The following is a 20,267-nucleotide window of genomic DNA, read 5'->3' on the forward strand; positions in this document are numbered from 1 at the left end:
ATTATCAGACTTGACACCAAAGCACTCCTTCTGTTTTGGTTTCGTTTCAGTGCCTCAAAATAGTTGAATGATGGACAGTACCAAAGATGCATTGTTATCTAATGCCTGAACCTCCTCAGCTAAAGGAGACCAGGTTCTGTTCTTAGGTTCTTGGGTTCTTCTTGTATGCCATCTACTGCAACAATGAAACCGTAGACGTGTCTATAGAGAAAGATAAATAACACTGCATAAAAAGATGCAACAACAAAAGAGAGCCAGCTCTGTATATACCATAGACATCATAAGAACTAGGTACAGTCCCTCAAAGACAGCAGGATCTGCAGGCAGTCCATCACAGGAGAGCAAGATCCTTGGGTCAAGACCCAGCATACCATGTATATCTTCAGAACAAGAGACACTCCTTAAATGAGAGCTATATCTGCGTTTTAGCCAGGGAGGGCAAGTGCTCTCCCTGCCGAAGTGCCGAAGTGCTTGAGCAAGACACTGAACACTGCTCCCCTGGTGAAAACCAACCAGATCTTGTAAGTTGAAAGAAAACAAGCTTTTTGCATGTATGTCTCACAGAGGCACACATAACTGTGACATGAAACCAAAAACACAAAGCTGGATTCATCACATGCTTTTCTCTCTTGACACAAATTTTGGACCAGTTTTGCTAGATCATAAACCTGCTTTGAGTGCTGCAGCTACAGGCACTTTTGAAGGCTGTTTGGCAGCTTACCTGTAGACATAATACAAAAAAAGTAATAATACTTGAGATTAAGGGGATTCTCTCCATTTAGCATCTTATTGCCCAATTAAACCTACAAGAATGAGTTGAGTGTCCGTTTGTGTGACTAATCCTTTGAATGTACTTTGGTAACAAGCGGTTGTTTTTTTTCTTAAGATGTCTGCTCGATCAATGAAGATTTAAAAACTCGAAATCATCATCACATTTTAGGTTTTGACCACTTACACCAGAAAATTCAGAGAACACTGAACATGTCTTGAAGACAGGTAAAAGGTCTACACTATCACTCAATGATATAAATGGTTATATGGCGCAAATGTTATAGTATGGTATGTGGTATGTTTTATTTTCTATTTGTTTTGGGATTCCCCTTCCCATATTCTGGACCCCATATCTATTCTACAGTTAGGAGAAAGAAAAAAACATGAATAAGGAGTCCGTGACATTCATTTTGTGAGGACAAAGAGACTCTTTCGCCCCAAATGAATCACAATTAATAAATTGAGCAGACAGTATCTGCAACATTCAAAACTGTATATACAATAGACAACAAAAATATTCATTAAAAGTCTTTCATTTGATACAAAATCTATCCTTGAGAGAAAAGCAAGTGAGGATCAAAATAAAGGTAAACTATCATTATTATTTCACTGAACTATGCAAGGTGGGCCCACTTGTAGCCTCAGTCTGCATTCTGAATGAACAGGTCAGAGCTGACAAAATCTGCCTGTTCACGCCTGCTGTTCTGAGTGGAATGCAGCCACTTTCAACCATGTGCAAACACACATATTGCAAATTGCAACATTGCAATATGCATGAGCATGCAAACATGCATGCACAGTAGGAGCCCTAAGCCACTGTCCTTTCAGGTTACTGGTAGCCACTAGAAAAGCTGTGTTTACGTTTAAACAATGCCCTGTGGTTAAAAGCTTGTTGTTGGGAGTTTGAATGAGGGAAATTAAAACAGGTTTTAAATGGCAAACTATTCAGATATTTGAGAAAATAAGTATTTTAACTGAAAAGTTCATGTAGTCTTTTTAGTCATTTGAGTGGATTCCAATATAATTTCTCTACTAAACAAAAAGTATATCTCATGCCAAAAATGAGCATGAAGTATATATACTATAAAGTATATATACTTTATAGCCTTGACTCGTTACTTAGACACTTTATAGTTTTATTTGTATTTCTTATTCTCCTCCCTTTTTTATACTGTTTATACAATTTCCTACTATTATTTATGATTGTTATGTCTTACTTTTAACTCTGGCACAACAATTTCCTTCGGGATAAGTAAAGATGTTCTTATTCTTATTCTCATTCTTATATATCACTAGTGAGTCATCAGTATCTCATCCTGGCTTTAAAATTAGTTATCTAAACCACCCATAAACAGAATTAGCATTCCTGTTAATGAAAAACACCGAATGTATGTCTAAATTTGAACTACATACATTATACTGTTCCCATATTCAGGATGACATGATCATATGCAGTACCTGATGTAAAGAGAAATTCCATATGAAGAGAATAATGCTGAATGCTTACTGGGTGGAAATTTTAAAAATGTCAAACTGGCAGCAAAGATTTGTGATGATTTCTGTGATGATTTGTGATGATTACTCAAACCCAGTCATTTAATTGTGAATTATGAGAAGCATGAATGACAATCACCAATGGGAGTTATGATGGTGCACGTTAGCATGTGAAATCACATCTGTCAGTAATAGTCAGTTAATAAACTGAGCTTTCCAAAAGCCTGAAAAATATCACTCTTGAACAACTTCATACAATTTTGAGACTTTTATAACAACAAACCTATCTAACCACATACAAAAAAGTGGCTATTTTAATATTTGGATACTTTTCTGGCAGTTTGAATATACAGTTTATCTTGAAGAATTGGTTGCACGATTCTCTAAAATGACAGTTCACAGAGCAGGGCCATTTAAAAATTTGAGTCACAGCAATTTCAAACTTTTCCTCCTTCACAATCCACTGGCTCTTCAACTCATTTAGGACGGGCATTATGGACTCCACAAGGAGAGTTTTAGTGCCTGGGTCAGGGGAGGGCTGTGTTTATTTACCCATTTAAACACAAACATACATGCAGAAACTTTCCCTCTTCTCCCTCAGTCTGTTTCACAGTCTCCTCTGTATCCTTTTCATTTTAGACTCAAACATACCGCTTGTTGCCTCATTTGCTGTTTGTCGGCATCTTTTGTGTATGCACATGTGGAACACATTTAAGGTCTCGTTGGAATTACATAAATGGAGATGGGGAAGTAATAACCCTTGGCTAAAATTTTCTATAAAGGGCATAAATGCCTTCAAACTATTACTGTCCAACAGGATCACCTGCACTGCAACAGCTTGAGCATAAGTAGCATATGACTGTTCATGCTAATCTTACAATACAATGTAATAACAATAAATTGCAATACCTTTTGGGGTACAGTACAAACCTCGTGGGACTTGGGTTTATCAAAACAAAGGCTCTAAGGATGATTTGAAGTTAAATTGTATGACCGTCTTGTAAGCATGTGTTTTGCAGGTGAATTTTACATTTCTGGTTTAAATGCCTGTCTGTTTCAATCACATGTTTGCAAATCACATGTTGCCACCCATATCTCTGCATGTTTTTAAAAAAATACTTCATATGCACACAAAAACTGCCTGCTACTGAAATGCATACCATCAAAGGCTGTATTTACATTACTGTTCTTTATACCAATCTCTGATTTGTGGCCAAATAGCCATTTTTTCCACCAACAGCTAACATCTACTTTTGGAAGGAGACCAATTTGAGATATCTATATTAACATACGCGAACATCCATAAGCTAAAAAAAGGGGTTAGCAAACTGACGCAAAAAGGAATGGAAATAGAATGATCAGTTGTCATTTGCATTGAATACAGACAAGTAAACTAACTTTTCTACAGAGCATTCTATGTGGTGGTGTTTTGTTTTATTTTTTTAGAAGGTGAACACAGCTGTACAACTATGTAATAATACTAACAATACTTTCTGCGGTACAGAAATTATTATTAGCCAGCTGGCAGATAACACAACTTTATTTTGGAAAACTGAACATCAAGTCCCAACAACCGTTGAAAAAATTAAAAAAATTCTCCAAGGCTTCAGGATTATCATTAAACTTAAAGAAATGCCACTAAAAGAAATATGCAATGTCCCTATTAAATCAGAAATAAAATTCTTGGATATTTTCCTTTCTAAGGACCAAAAGTTAAATCAATCCAGGAACATAGAATCTTAACTCAATAAAAGTTAAGCTAAATTGAATATATGGCTCCAAACATACAAACAAAGATAATATTTTAAACAAATTTGATAATCGATTACCACGCTGCAAACTATGTATCTGATATAACATTTGGTTTACTTTTAAGCAAAAAAAGAAATGAATTATGTGTATTATTTATTTTCTTTTACTTTCTTTTTCATCTACCATTAAACATTTCTCACAAACCTTTTACACTGTTAACTTGTACAGTTAAGTGATTACATACAGAACGAATGGCCTTCTGTCCTCTGCTTCCTCATCCCTGGTTGTTTATTTGACATTCGATTCTACCTTGCCATGTTTATTTGTGCATATGTATATCTTTTTATACAATTTATGTTCAATAAAAAAGAAAATTGTTGAAATAGACTTTTTATAGCTTTGATGGTAAAAGCTGCCAATCACAGGCAAGCTGAGCGAGTCCAAAGACTCATGTGAAAATATGACAGGTGTTTCACTGCAACAGGAAATGATGAATTAATCTTAGACAGCTATTGACATAGCACTTTTTACCAAATTAGAAATGAATAAACAACCAAAAGTTATTGTTACATTATGGGTTATCACCTGAAGAAAGTGGAAAAATGTATTACTTTGAATGTCAAGGCTGTTGCCCAACTCTGGTTAATATCAATGAATTGATTTAATTAGTTAATGTTGCTCAAAGAATTTTAAAAAATGTGACTTTAAGCTTACAACTCCTGTTATTCTCATATTACAGTCTGTGGCTGACGATGCAAATTATATGTGCATTGATAGAAAATATCTCCATCTCCGGAAGTAAGCAGGTGCACCATTTTTGATTGTCAACTCAAACAATTGTTTGAAAAAGTTTGTACCACTAACGCAATGATGCTCCAGGCACTGTTGAGCTGCATGTACTCAAAGAACAAAAAAAAAAATAGATTGAGGCACGAGACAGAAATTTCCTGAATGTATCAATCAATACAGGAAAATGAAGGTCCGCTCCTGTATAACTGCACATATTCAGTTTAGTGTAGTATGCATACACATGCACTATAATACAGACACTGAGAGCAAACACACACATACGCGCACATGCGCACGCGCACACACACACTTCCCATGTAGCTTCCCATATCTGCCTGTGGCCAGGATCTCTTTTAACACCAAGAATGCAATCCCTCAAACCAAAAGGCATTTTTACAACAGTGCCTCATCTTTCTTTCCTTCTTTCTGTCAAAGAGGAACAACAGAGTGAGTGTCAAGACTTTGGTTTTATTGAAATTATTTTTGTAGGCCATGTTTTATAATAACAATCAACATTGTTGAGGACTTAAAACACTCATTAAGACACTTAATGAGACTTAAGACACTCATTACAAGACATTGTGGTATTAACAGCTATCATACCTTGAGAATTTGTTTTTAACCACAGTATCAAAACCCATGTTGTACAAAATACTCTCAGTTGATCATACTTTAATTTATGAAGTGTTTTATGTATGTCTTGACAATCTAACTCATAGAATTTTAATATAACAAACTCGGTAGAGTTAAAAGTGCTGGTTCATGTAAGTTGCAAAATTTTGAGAACGCATGCCACCATCTGTCCAAAAGACATTTAATCTCACCAAAAAATATAAAAACAAAGGTGTGATCCGTGAACTTTATGTTGTTGACCACTGTTATCAAGGATCCAAACCAGAGTTCACCAAGTTCAGCTAAAACACACACATACAGTCCTCTGAAAAATGTGGTACAACAGTAGGCTTACAGCATAAACCAGACACCAGTGTGCCTCCACTGACTTCCTTTGTACTTACATATTTAGCTTAGTGAAAGATTACATTTTCCCTGTTCTTGCACCTTCCTGGGAAACTCATATTTCCATAAATGTCTCAAATGTTACGACCACAAATCACAAAGCAGGATTGAAAGGTAATGCATCAAACTCAAGTCCCACAGCCCAGATGCAGACAACTCCACAACAAATCCTTCTCAGACTTTGGCATTTTGCCCTCAAAGTGCTGCACTACAATTCCAACTAGGAAACATAGAGCTTGTTTTTTGGCCTTACCCAATATTTTTTACCTACTACAGCTACTGAACAGCAGTCCAGGGTGAAACACATGCCCCAAGAACTTCACCATTTCAGCACATTTATTTTCAGTTGAAGTTTAGTCAAAGAACCAGCTGCCCTTCTGACTACAGATGATTCTGCAGGTCTTAATTGAATATGTCACCATCTGTGTATGTTTTCTCACCTGAAATTCAGTTTACTTTAATGCTTGTAATGCTAGCACTTCAATTGGTTTATTACATACATTTTCCATCTAGACAGCATTGTTGTTTAGACATTGTTGGGGATGGCATGGCGCAGTCAGTAGAGTCATCGTCTTTGGAACCAAAAATTTCTGGTTTGATACCCAGCTCCTCCTAGTGTGTCGATGTGTTGTTGAGCAAGACACTGAACCCCTAATTGCTCCCTTGGCACTGGTGGACAACATGCCTACTGCTCATGGTTCATCCATGATGGGTTAATTGCAGAGAACAAATTTCCCCACAGGGATTAATATAGGATAAATTATTATTATTATTATTGCACTTGTAGAGAAAGAAGGAAGGATTGCAGAGACAAAGACGAGTTCCAACCATTCATCAAACACCAACAACAACTGTGAACCTCTGGGATCAATAATATATCCCTGGCTAAACAACGCCCCCTTGCCCCTAGTCCTGTGGGATGAGAGGCTACGCCCCTTAATGTCCACCTCCTTAGTTCCTTAGTGTGCCTCGGTCAAAATGGCAGGAGGCATCGGACTCTGGACCTGCCGAGGCGCTGCCAGAGTCCTGGACAGAGGACAACCATGGTGGGGAACCTTGAAGGGCACCACCACGTGTGCTGGTTTCAACCGATCCAGCATAACACGTTCCCTTTGCCCGCCCACGTCCAGCACAAAACTCTTCGCACCTGCCTAAAGAACACGGAAAGGTCCATCATATGGCTGTTGAAGAGGCATGCAGTGAGCGTCATACCTTACAAACATGAACTGAGCTGACATGAGCAAAAATGCTATATTTGCGCTCCCTATCACGAAATTTGCTGCCAAAGAAAGCAAGGGGCTGCCCCGCATTCACCACCCGCCGTTCCACCAAACCCCCAACGGCAACATCAGATGCATCGGTCATCAACACTATGGGAGCCATGGGTGTGGGATAGGCGAGAAGGGTCGCATCAGCCAGGGCATTCTTAGCCCCGTTGAAAGCCTGAACCCATGCAGTCAACCATGTGCTTTGCCTGTAAAGCAGCTGAAGGAAGCGGGCAGCGTGAGAGAGGAAACGGTTATAGAAATTTACCATGCCCAAGAACTTCTGCTATGCCTTGGCCACGACCGGGCAAGGACAATCAGCTAATGCTTACACCATTGAAGGCAACAGGACAGCACCTTGCAGCGAAATGCGGTGCCCCAAGAAGTCAATCACAAGTAATCTAAACTGGCACTAAGCCGGGTTGACAATGAGGCCTTGTTCATCTAAATGACGGAAACCCTGTGTCAGGTGCTCATCAGCTGACGGACTGGCTGCCAGAATGTCGTCAAAATTGAGGAATAAAAATGCAAGGTCGCGCAGCACTAAGTCCATGAGCCTCTGCCAGGTCTGAGAAGCTCCTTTCAAACCAAAATGCATGCAAGGAAACTCAAAAGCACAAATGGGGTGATTACCGCAGTCTTGGACACATCGTACGCACATGGGCACCTGGTGATGACCGCGCACCAGGTCCACCTTGGGAAAGATGGTGGCGCCCAATAGCCCGACGGAGAAATCCTAAATAAGGGAGATGGAGTAGCGTTGACATTGTTCTACCTGCGAAAGTCACTGCAAAGGCACCACAACCCGTTGGCCTTGGCCACCATTTGGAGCGGAGAGGCAGTTGGACTGCCTCACAATCTCCAGACGCTCCATGGTAGCGAACTCCTCTTTAGCAGCAGCAAGCCTAACCATGTCAATGTGTTGCACCCACATGAAAATAGGAGGTCCCACCTGCGGTTGAAGTGGTGCACACCATGTTTAGTAGACACGGTAGAAAAGGTGGCCATATTGAGCGTGGAACTTCTGCGAGCAAACATTGAAAAGCATCCCCGAATGCTAAAAAGTTGGCATGAGCTAGAAGCCCAGCTCCCCCGTCAAATACAAAAAAGTGGAGAAAGACACAGACCATTCACACACAGGAAGTCCATGCCAATGATGGGGACTGTGGTGAAGGCGATCACAAAATCCCACTCAAAATGGCAGCCATGAAAAAAAAAAACAGACACTGGATGAGCAAAATGTCGCAATTGACGAACCATTAGCAGTGCACATCCGCGGGTCGCTGCCTCTGGTCTGTATATCCACTCGTGTCGCAGAGAGCAGGCTCTTCTGCAAGCCAGAGTCCACCAAAAACTGTCTTCCTGACCTCGAATCCCTGATGAACAGCAGCTCAGCGTGTTTGCCAGCATACACGGCTGCCATTTGAGTGCTGACCTAGGATCTCCTCTGCATCTTGAAGGAGCACGGTGGAATGCAGCAACGCTATATTGCTGGTGGAAAAAGCAGAGGCTTATCCCACATCGCCTCTGGACGGTCACTCAGGCCACCACGGTCGGATCCACGTTACCTGACACCGTCTGCAGGGGCAGGGGGCTGGCAGTCACTGAAAGTAAGCCAAGGCCGTGCGCACTAGAGGCAGGAGCTGGCGCAGGAAGATGTGCGGGAATAGGAAAGCAGCGTCACCCAATCCGTGCAACGACATCATGTTGTCCATCAAGTCCACGGCAGAGCAGAAGCCATTTGAAGGCAGCGTATTTACTGTGTCGCGGTGGGTCGCACAAAACTCGCCTTGTGGACCGCTGGTCCAGCACAAGGAAGTACCTGACATCATCCGAGACAATTCCACGCAGGTGGAAAAGTGCCTCGATAAGGTAGAACAAGGATGCCGGGTCATTCTGCCAGAACTCCAGGAGGGCAAAAGCTGCAGCAATAGGCCGTCTATGGGAGTTGGGGCGAGTTGTTACTGTGACGTAATGCTAAGACTTTAGACTCTAAAAACTAGTCTAGCCACCAATATAGTAGTTTTTATTTTGGCCCAGTCAAAAATGCAGCAAAACACCTGTTAGCTATGCAAAAGAGCATTGAAACAGGAGAAACACACATTGAATCACATTGGATCAGCTATAAGATCAGAGAAAGAGCCAAACATCTGCACATCCACGGCAACATACAGCAACCCAACATTTTTACATCTCTGACATTTGGCTGTCAGTCTCGACTGAGATGAACTTTTGACAACAGACAAATATCCCATATTGGTTTTTGGATGTTGGGAATGTCAAATTTGGTTACTTGAGGAACCAAACGATTCTTTTCGTCCTGTCTCACAAAATCCTGGGCTACTTTTTTTTTCAATAACAGCTGATTAAATGATCATTAATCAACAAAATGTAATAAAATATGAAAAATGTTTTGTCGAAATGAAATCCTAGAAATAAAATTAATAATCTATCTTCTAGAAAACAAATAAAATACAAGTCTCACAATTGATAAGTTTGAAACAGTTAATATGGATTGGTCAGAATAAAAATAGTATAGAATGTGTTTATAATTGTCTCACAATGGGGAAATCTCAGAATTAGTTTAAAAGGGGGTCAGGCAATATATTGGTTTTGGTTTTTCCCCCTCAAACCACCAACTAATACAGAAATTACTTACTTGTTGATAATTAAATAGAATTACAGCTCAGAAATCAGAATCAAATCAAAGCTTGGAAGTGATCAAACAATATTGTCCCGCAAAATGATTTTTTATTCCTGAGAGGCCTGCTGGCACAAATGATTGACAGTACATGTGCATCATAGTGACCTATATGCATATGTTGGTATACTTAAATGTGTAGCAATTGCACTTTACTATGGTCCAGAAAAAAAAAGTGCATCTTTTTCCCATTACAAGACACTGAGACAGAGACAGGAAGCAACATTTAAAGTTAATCTCGGTTTCAGAGTTGCTCATTCCAAAACCTGAAGCGAAACTGAGTCCTTCAGCATCCACCATAAAGAGTGCAGTATTTGAAAAAGTAGTTTGGCAGGTGGGGGGCTTTATCAGAGTGGATTTGTCCACTAGCAAGGTCACTCAAGTGAGCACAAAAGCCCTCTATGAAAGGTGTGAAAGGGGCTTTTTACCCACCATACAGCCACAAACAAAAACAAAAGGATCTGACTCTTTAAAAAAAGGGAGGCCATTTGAAAAAGCAGAATGTGTGCTGACTTTAATTTTACCTTTGTGTATGTGTGTGTAGTTGACAGCGCCTCGAAAAGTGCTTACCCTTCAGAAACTATTACAAGAAGCTGAACGCGGACTTCAGCGAGAGCTATTTTTGGTTGGGGGCTGAGAGTTTAACTAAAGCGGACGACAACCCAGCTGTGTTTCCAAGCTTGATGCGGGGAGGGAGGAAGCTGCAGCGATTCCCCCCCCCCCGGCTAGCAAACCAAGCACCCTCTTGTGTTTTTGACACCGACCCTCAAATGGGAAGCTGTCATTTAGTAAGTTAGCGTTTTGCAGGGCGACAGTGAGGTGGGTTAAGAGACTTCCAAAAACGCAACGGCCATTAACCCACGCAGCATTTGGTCTGCGCTCTTGTGAAAACATGGCTAATTGTGCAAAAGCGACGTCCTCCGGCTGTAAGAATGAACTTTCTCTCGGTGGTTCATTAAATAAACAGGCAAACTCCGGTACCTGTCGTGTCAGAGTTGACAGAAAAATGCACATAGTTTATAAAAAGTTTATCAGCCCCAAATTAGAAGTGCTGTTAATTGACATCTGGAGACTTCGCCGCCAAACCACAGCTTTATGTTTTAACGCTGTCAGCGGTTACTAATGGCTTCATTAGACATTTCTTGATATGGAAAAACCACCAACCCAATGTGGACACAAAGGTAAAATAGATTGAAATGAAGTCTGTTACTTTTTATTTGTTAGTAAATCGTTTTCATGGCGAAAGATTAGAGAAACGATCGTTTTGTTTACCTCTGCCGTCCGCGATGAGGGCGGTTTCTTCAAAGCCAGTTTGAAAGAAGTTTCCATGGCTCCGGTCATTTTCATAACTTCGATTCAAATCCGCATCAGAACCCACTGCCTCGGAAAAGTAGTCCAACTTTAGCCTCTGACCGGTTTTGACAAACTCTCACATCCCGGTGGATCTTCTTGTTCTCGCTTAGCTGAGCATATATAGAGTTGAGCAGTTACCCTACGCGGACCGGGCGAGGGAGAGAAAAAAAGACAAAAACTTCCCCTTTCTGCTACACAGCAGAAAAACCGAACCTACTATTTAAATGTGACAGAAAGTTACATCTCCGATACCAGGAGTGGTTAAGTCTGTACATTTCTGGAGACAGAAATTCCCACACTGAATCGATAGCTGTCGTCAATCAGATCCCGATTTCACCTCTTGGAAAATCGAGCGTAGAGTTAACGACGGCTGGCGATGACGTTGCATTCAGGGCGATCAGGGAGAAAAGACCACGGACACATCAAGCGATTTGGACAGTGATGTAAGGGCAATTCCACCTCAAAATTCAGTTTTTTAACAGTACGGCTATTTTTTGTCGCACTTTGTCGTGTTGAATTCTTGGCCCCATCGGTTTAAATGGCAAAATCTGATTGTGTTCTGGTATAGCAGCTGGGCGGACGTAGGAACTCCATGGCTCCTGAAGGCAGCGTCGACTTTTGACTCGTTACATCAATAAAAAGTCACAATGCTGTTTCAAATGGTCGCCGCTCAGAATACGAATAACACTACTTTAGTTAATTCAACACGATAATTTTGGGGTTCTTTTCTGCTTCAGACTGCTATCACATAAGACAAGCTAACTTAATAGTCTCGCATTAAGCTTTAAGTGTGGGTACTGATAAAACCGAAATTGCAAAATAATAACACTAATAATAATCGCGCTTTTACAATTGCGTTAACTTGCTCCAAAGCATGGTATGTTTTCCCAGCCCCCAAGTCCATGTAATTGAAGTACTTTTCTCCCCAATGGGGTAATTTCATGGGTGCTACGTGTATTTGCTTTCAATCGAGGGGCACGCCTTTCTTTATTGCGTAACTGCGGTTAGTGCGCTCGTTTTGTAATACCCCGTCTGCCGGAGGGAGTGTAGAATGGAACCTTGGACACTTTCAGGCAAATATACAGATCGCCATTAGTTGTATGACACACACGTATGACACACAGTGACCACTGTTAAGTCAAAACAACCACCAGCAAGGGACAGTTGGTGCTATTTAGGTTTTTAAATGGCGGGACCTTTGAGGTACAGTTTTCAGTCAAGCCATTCCGGGTAGAGTACACACAAAGAAAACTACGGACAAGAGTGTGTGATGACATTTTACTCTTTATAAACTAAGAAAGAAACGATTGAGTCAATAAAATACACGCTCTGCTGAATGAGACCCAGGCATGTTTTTTGTTTCCTTTTCTTTTTATACAAAATGCATGCATTGTCTCATCGGATAGATTGAACTACGTAAACAATGACTGTCCCGAATGTGAACTGTCACCAAGACGTTTTCCACCCTCCTTCCAAGAAGTGAATTATTTCATATTATTTCTTCATGTGTCGGTTTCAGTTTTGGAATAACTATTTGACTGTCATGCATATACTCTTGGTGCAACTGTGTGTAAAGTCCATTGATTCTTTGACAATTGACACTCATCAGACACACAATCAACATTGGCAAATTTATTGCACAACATTCCCATAAAATTGGGAGAAAAAAATAATCTGAGGAGACAATTCAGTATAAATACATGGAAACAAACTGAGTATTTACAGTTTACATGAGCCGTAACACATACCATGAGGAACTAAGTGACATATTCATGTACAAAGAAAGTAGATTTTAAAAAAAAATCATACTATTTAAAACAATGGCAGTTTTACAAAACAGGCTGATATTGTGATGCATCTTCGATACATTCGTATTCTAATTTACCCAGCAAAATGAGCTCTTTATGGGCCTGCAATGACATAATGCCACATTTCTATTAAGACTTGGGTTGTATTCAGGGTGATTTTTTTTTTTTTATTTTCAGAAGAGTTTGAGTAAAGTGAATGTTAACTTTGTTACCTACCAGCAAGCTTGGTTTCCAGTTTTTGATAAGCTTGAGCGATGTTCCAAAGTTAAATAATGTGTAAAAACTTGAACACTTGAACAAAAGAATGTTTACTGCATTTCTGGTTGCTTTCAGGTTCCATTGATAATTATAAGAGAGGATATGAAGGTAGTTGGTGTGAGAGAGGATGATACAGAAGGGAAGTGAAAAGCTGAAAGAAGAAGAGTAAGAAGATGCACGTATCTGTCTGAAACACTTTCTCACGACTTATTTACTTTGTGAATTACTTTATGAATTGTCATCTATTAGGGTATTTTGATCAGGTGTGGTTACTGGCACAAAGTTGGAAGTTGCCAATTTCAATATCCCATGCTGGCTAGCATACAGGTCACATGCTTTCCAGGAGGAAACCTTATTCATAGCCTAATTCATTAGTGAAGTAGTACTACAACTTTACCATTCTTATATTTTACTTGTTGAGTAATCTTCTGAAAATATTCTTTGAAATAAACTCTATTTAGAGTACACATAGACATCTTAAATTGCATGGGCTTAAGAGGCAGCCATCATTCTCCCCCCTAAAAACAAGTTCCACAAAAAGGGGCAGAGTCTTTGGCTACCCTCTAAAGGAAATAAAATAAAAAAGTTAAATTATGCAAACCGGCCCACTGCAAGATACATCCGGCAAAGAGTTTAAAACCAAGACATTGTGAAAGCAGCTCGGTTTACCCTTTCATCCTTAGAAAACTGCACCCTGATAAAATGAAATAGAATTACTTCACATGTCAATGTTTGAGGGATCTAATGAGAAGTTTCATGACATAATACTTTGTACTGTGCTTTTTGCGTGTTGTCTGTGAATGTAACTGATTTGGTAACTGTCTGGAAACATGAAAACGGTGTGAGCTGATACACATCTACGTCTGTAACTGGCCTGAGGAGTTCAACTATTTCCCTCTGTGCAGCAAACATCAAAGTCATAACTATAGAAGATAGCAAAGCACTACCTATAATTACAAACCCGCATTTAAGTTTTAAAATAACTGTAGATAATGCACGTTTTAATTTCAACAAGACAGGGACCTCTCATTGTATTGAGATTTTCTCTTTTTCATTTCTTTTGTGTGTAATGTTAAACTGAAGCAATCAAACAGCCTTCCCTTTAAAAAATTAAATTAAAAAAGTAAATCACAGCATAGAGTCTGCATGTATTTGATGCTGACATTCCTCTGATTAAAATAGCTTAAATCAAATACCTCAGGATTTTCTATGGGGCACCTATAAATATATCATCCACAGCCCATATGAAGATCTGAGGTAGTGCTGTACCTGTGGAAAGAATGTCAAATAAACATTACACACTCCAGAACCATTTGATGGGACTACAAACCAGAGTAGGCATCAATTAGCCCCACTTGGCCTAAATAAAATAAGCTTTTAATGCAATTTGTCGTTTAAATATTAGGGAAATTTTAGCCTGTAAACAAACACATAGAAAAAAGACAATTTGCATTAAAATGATGTTCTCAATGACATCGACCTCAAAGTAGATTAGAAAGGTTCATTCATTCCTTAAAACATGGTTCACCACGTCATACAACTAGGTTTGAGATTGTACAGAAAAAAGGACAAGAAAAACATAGCAGTAGCAGAAAGAAACCCCATCATAATTACATGGTAGGCGTCTTTAACTTTCATTTTCATATGGAAAAAAATGAAGTCTTTGGCTTTTGTGTCCAAACAGTCTTTTACTCAAATAAACATTCAAGCGAGAGGTGGAGATCATTTCTGTAATGTTCTGGTTATCTGCAGAGCCACACTCCACCGGTGGTAATGAGCTCCCTCTTGTGGTGAAATATCAGCATCGCACTGAAAGAGATAGCAGCGGCTTGGAGGCTCTGGCCAGGACTACGACCCAGAAAGAACAGCGTTGTTCAAGGTCACATTCAAGGCCAAGTCTGCATTTTGCCCAGGAGTTATGCCACCACATCGAGGTCTTCTGCAGAGCTTGGACGGGCATTTTGTTTTGGAGCCAGTTATACCTTCCCGGTCTGACTGGTGTTTAGACCTCAGCGCTACTTCACAGTAGAATCTGGGCCACATAGGGAGAGTGAGTGCTAGCAACTGCAGCCAACAGGGGAAGGTCACTGGACTCAATTCTGCAAACAAATGAGGGAAAGGTTGTGGATTTACCCACAATTTTTAAAAGGTAGAAAAAATACCCCTACCCCTGGTGTGAACTGCTTTGGCTTTGCTGGTTCTCCTTTGCCAGCTTATTGGCCTTTTCCATGCAGCTAATGTTAAACACTTGTTAAGTTTGAGTCTGTTTCTAGTTATTTTTGTCTTCTGCACAGCTTATTTCAGACTTGCTAAATATTGATGCATGCACTGTCTTCAGCGGGCATGTTCACATTCCTGTGACTGCGGAACACCAGCATGTGTCAATCTGTGCATGACGTAAATCAAAATTCTTCCCATGCCCCTGTCACAGTTGAGGAAACTGAAAGCTATCTCATTCCTGTCAACAGCCAAATTATCTTTACATTGACTTCACACACCTCCTATTTACTTCAAGCTGTAACATTTGATCAAAGTCAACCTTGTAATATAGGCTTTTTTCAGTATCCGTGAGACAAAATCATAAGTGATTCGCTTACCCCAATACCATTCCCAGTTCCTTCACATGGACTCTCGTCTGGCCCTTCAGATACTCTGCAAGCATCTTGCTTTTGAAGTAGATTTCCTGCAGGCGGTCCTCAAGGTGCATTATACACTTAAAAATGAAAAGCACAATGATTTTCAAAGCACTGACAGCTGAAAGCAGAAGACGTTTTCAGTTGTTGTGAAGTGAAATCTTATCATGGCAAATGGACGTCTTCAGTAGCTTCAAAGGCTTCTTCAGTTCTGAACTGTGAGGAAGTGAACATGAAGAAGGCCTTTGGATGAGATTTAAAACATCTCAAAGGAGAGAAACTAAGTCCAGTTCCCACGATAAGATTTGACAATTGACCATGATCTGGATGACTGAGAACCTACACACCTTTTCAGTTGTTAAATCAGAAATTCTGTGTATCAAAATGTAAGCAATGACAACAGAAAAATATCTATGAAAAGTACTAGATGTTTCTACAAATTTCTTAGATGATTATACATACAAAGTTTGGGGAGAGGTTGAGTTTGTAGAGCTGGTGAGTGGACTGGAGTAAACTGGATACAAGACTGGATACCAGCACTTCCTTCCCAAGCTTGCTGACGTCTGTGACTCGTCTTTGACTGCTGGCCACCTGCACCGTCCACTTGTCTGTGTCTGCGATAATGCAGACAGCCTCAGCTATTGGCTCATCCAATACCGGATGCTGCAAGAGCAAGAAGGTGTATTTAAACCAAAGAAATATGCAGAACCCTGTAGCCTCACCGTTCCTCCCGAGCTCCTCTCATTCACACACAACAGTTGTTCACTATGTATACTGAAGTATTCATTCATATTTATATATATATTATTTTCTGAATGATTACCAGGACCCAAAAATATAATCGTGGTTTCTTCAACGTAAACAATCTTGATTACTAAAGAAACATGTTAACAAAGCTTTGTATTATTTGGAATGAATATAGGTGAACAAACTTTTTTCTTCGATATGATAGAAAATTCAGTGTTAAAAAAGTTGGGGTTAAAAGTCCAAACACAGTCTTTCACCTGAACAGCGTGGGTTAATTCAGCCATAAGGTTCTGTCTTAACTTCTCATCACTGGGCATGCCATGCAGTACAAAGTCTGGCACATAGGTGGGGCAATAGCCTCCAAACAGAGACCGGCCAAAATTGGCAACACTTGGCTTTGAGTAGTTCTCCACCAACTTCGACCTGTGAGTATAAAGATATAAAACAATACATTTGCAGTTTCCCGAACAACGAAAGACAGGGAAAATGGTTTCTTTTCTTTTTCTGCATTAGGTATAATCACAGTACATAACTGATACCAATGAAGCGCTTGCAACGTAAAATGAATCACGTCATTAAAGTTCATGAATAGGATGAGAAATAATGGCTCTATGCATGCATGTTCTGCTCACCCTGGGAAAGGCACCAGCACCTCTTCCTGCCAATCCTCTGCCTCTTCACTTTCACTGTCCCCAAGTGCACTATCCGAGCTCTCATTGCGCGGTATCTCCCAATCATTGAGAGGCATTGCCTTGTGTTTTTGGTCCTCTTTGCTGCTGTGGCTTCCATTGTGGGAAATGGGTATGGACAACATTAGGCTCTTGTCCTGCTCAGCGGAACAGCCCTCACAGCAGCAGGTGTCGGTGGAATCAGTGGACCCACACCTACATCTCCTCTGGACATCTAACAAAATATTTTCTTTCCTGCTGGACCCTACCTCAACACTGCCTGAATTTACAGAGACACCCAAATCCCGACTCCTTTCTGCATCATTAATGCTGTGACCTTCATAGTCACCGGGCTGGTGGACACCCGAGGGATCCAGCAAATCTTTGTGCATACTGTCCGAGGAACTGTCCTCCCGCCCTTTGGCCAGATTGTCTACTGTTTTAATTTCCCCAAAGTTCTCAAGGCTGAAAAACTCGTCAGAACCGCTTATATCATTACAATTCCAATTGAGCATTTTGCTTGATACCCGTTGAAGGACTGGAACCACGTTGGTCGGTTTGGTTTGGTCCTCTGGCTCAGGAAAAGTTCTGGTCTTTAATACTGCCGCTCTCTGCATGTCTCGATACTTTTGACAAGGTTGTCCTTGGTGATGCTGTTGCTGATGGAGCAGCAGCTGTTGCTGGTGAAGCAGATATTTGTCCTTGAGATTCTTCTTGTGCCTTTTTATCTCTTCCTCTACCTTCTTTCTGCGGCTCTCAGTGTCCGACTCAGGAGACATGGAATCGCCAATCAGGAAAGTGACTTTTGTTGCTGGTTCTTCCTCCTCTGCCAGTGTCAAAGACATTGGCCCTGTCATGTTCTTTCTGAGTATCCCAGGCCCTGTTGCTGCAGCAGTTACGTTCTTGTCTGGGGGCTTTTTTTCAAGAGGAATTCCCAATGGCCGAGGTGCTAGCACTTTAATGGGTTGGTTACCCTCCGTAGTGTCAAAAGTGGTGGATGACCCTGCTGCAAATAATGTGGAAATGGATGGGACAAGAAGTTTCGCCTCCCCCTTGTGCTGTTCATCCATTCCACAGACTTGTTTTCTGGCGGAGGCTGTGCTGACACAAAAAACAGTCTCAAGTCGAGCCTTTGTAGCCAGAGGGCTGCTGGACACCCTTCGAATCTCCCCAGGTTCAGCTACTTGTGCAGTCCTGATAACAGGTATGATACTTTGGCTGTGTGTGAGCACACTGTTCCTGGACCCTTGACTATCACTGCTGTCTTCCTCTTCCTCCTCTCCCTCCTTGAGTGTGTTCCCTGAGCCCTGCTCAATCTCTGTGTTTGTGTATGTGCTGCTCTGGAGGCTGTTGTCTGAAGGGCAGCTGCTATCGTCAGCCTCTGGTTGCGGCCCATGGGTCTCTTGGGACAAGTAGTCCCCGCTGGGTTTATGGACTGTGACAAGGACATAGTCTGACTCCTCTACCTCTCCTTTTCTTAGAGAGGTAGTGATGAGGGAACCCGGCATGACAATGGCCTCATCCTCAGCACTGTCCAGCATGTGAGTCTCCAGCAACTCAGAGCAGCGAATGAAATAAGTGAGAACATACAGAAGCCTCTGGACCAGGTCCTGTCTGCGGCCAACCACCACAGTCCTTGATAGCCGCACCGGAGAACCAATGGCCCCATACAGGTCACCTAGAAAATTGACAAACACACTCAGAACCACTGAACAAGTCCTCAGTACTAATATGTGGTAGTGCACATGTCTCCTTGAAAATTTGCAGATGAAACTGAACAATAATATCTTGCCAATTATTGAATTCGGCGGGGAATACAATCATCAGTGCCAAACCTGAAAAGGCAGGCTGTACAAATCACAATTGGTATGTAAATATTATTAATTTCCCATTTTAAGAGGACACTGGTCCTTTTCAAGATCATGCATTCAGAAAATGCTGTGACTCATCACAGCACCATCATGGACTGTTTACCCCGCTTGCCTCTGGAAAGAGGCTCTGCAGTATTTATTTTAGGACGACAAGGTTCTACAACAGCTTCATCACCCAGGCCGTCAGATCATTGAACTGTAAAACCCTTAAACCAGGGGTATCAAACTCATATACGCAGTGGGCCAAAATTTCAAAATCGGTACAAGTCGAGGGCCTGAATGGTTCAGTGTTTATTGAAAAACTTACTGAGATGAATTTATTGCACATATGTTGATCCTGAAAGTAACAAGGCTCTTCAACTAATGCCTATTAAAACTACATTAAACATTAAATAAATCAAAACTCAGTAGCAATAATTTCTTATGGCTCTATCTGCAGCATTTCCAGGGTAATTTCCAGGTAATTTCTAATGAAAATGTTTTTTCCACAGTTGATGCATTGGGATGGGTGTGGGCTGCGAGTAGTTGCTTTTCTTGAGAAGTTTCCTGAGTCATTTTCGTCACGCATTTTCTTCCGGATCCGGCCCACAGTCCGCTCTTTTTGACCACACATTGCGCCACAAGTTTATCCCGAGGCAGCCCCATTTAATTTACGCATCTGCACACCGCTTCAAAGAGATCTTTTCATCTAGTTGTGCCCTGCATTGATCTTAACCCCAAAAGTTCCTTTGTTACGCATATCTGAGTCCACTCAATGGATAAAAATCGAAAGCTGCACAATATCAGAAGTGTCACTGCTCTCTCCGCGAACGTATATTCTGCCTCCCACCTGTCTTGAAGTCCAGTTTTCAAAGTCCACCTCTCATTTACCCATTTTTGGGGGAGAGTGATAGCTGACAGTTGACAACAGGTGACTAAGCAAGGCCAGCTGATGAGTGAGTGGGGCTCACACTTGCTGGTACTTGACTGAAATGCCACAGCACTCGTAGTGCATTGTGGGACTTGTAGTATTAATGGTGCTTGCACCATATTGGCGGGCTGGTTCTAGTAGTAAGTAAATATTATCTTGTGGGCCAAGAATAGTCCCACCATGGGCTATATTTGGCCTGTGGGTCTTGAATTTGACACATGTGCCTTAAA

At 41.0% G+C, this 20,267-nt stretch overlaps 2 protein-coding genes across 18 annotated transcripts in view; both read right to left on the bottom strand.

Annotated features, from left to right (window-relative positions):
• The window catches only part of rapgef6 (Rap guanine nucleotide exchange factor (GEF) 6), a 126,911-nt gene extending 115,395 nt beyond the window's left edge, over positions 1 to 11,516 (bottom strand). For all 16 annotated transcript variants that reach the window (XM_086177557.1, XM_086177556.1, XM_086177555.1 and 13 more), the window contains exon 1: positions 11,062 to 11,516. In XM_086177557.1, coding sequence (XP_086033683.1) covers positions 11,062 to 11,136 — 75 coding nt within the window. In that variant the 5' untranslated portion in view covers positions 11,137 to 11,516. The remainder of the gene's footprint in view (positions 1 to 11,061) is intronic.
• Positions 11,517 to 12,759: 1,243 nt separating this feature from the next.
• fnip1 (folliculin interacting protein 1) overlaps positions 12,760 to 20,267 on the bottom strand; it is a 42,254-nt gene continuing 34,746 nt past the window's right edge. For both annotated transcript variants that reach the window (XM_086176965.1, XM_086176964.1), the window contains 5 exons: positions 17,221 to 18,934; positions 16,846 to 17,011; positions 16,304 to 16,504; positions 15,806 to 15,921; positions 12,760 to 15,307 (listed from right to left, as the gene is read on the bottom strand). In XM_086176965.1, the coding sequence (XP_086033091.1) occupies positions 15,229 to 15,307; positions 15,806 to 15,921; positions 16,304 to 16,504; positions 16,846 to 17,011; positions 17,221 to 18,934 (2,276 nt within the window). In that variant the 3' untranslated portion in view covers positions 12,760 to 15,228. The remainder of the gene's footprint in view (positions 15,308 to 15,805; positions 15,922 to 16,303; positions 16,505 to 16,845; positions 17,012 to 17,220; positions 18,935 to 20,267) is intronic.

This window comes from Fistularia commersonii, chromosome 29, assembly GCF_037954325.1.
Source record: "Fistularia commersonii isolate RoL2024-O1a breed Wild chromosome 29, RoL_Fcom_v1.0, whole genome shotgun sequence".
NCBI classification, from domain to species: Eukaryota; Metazoa; Chordata; class Actinopteri; order Syngnathiformes; family Fistulariidae; genus Fistularia; species Fistularia commersonii.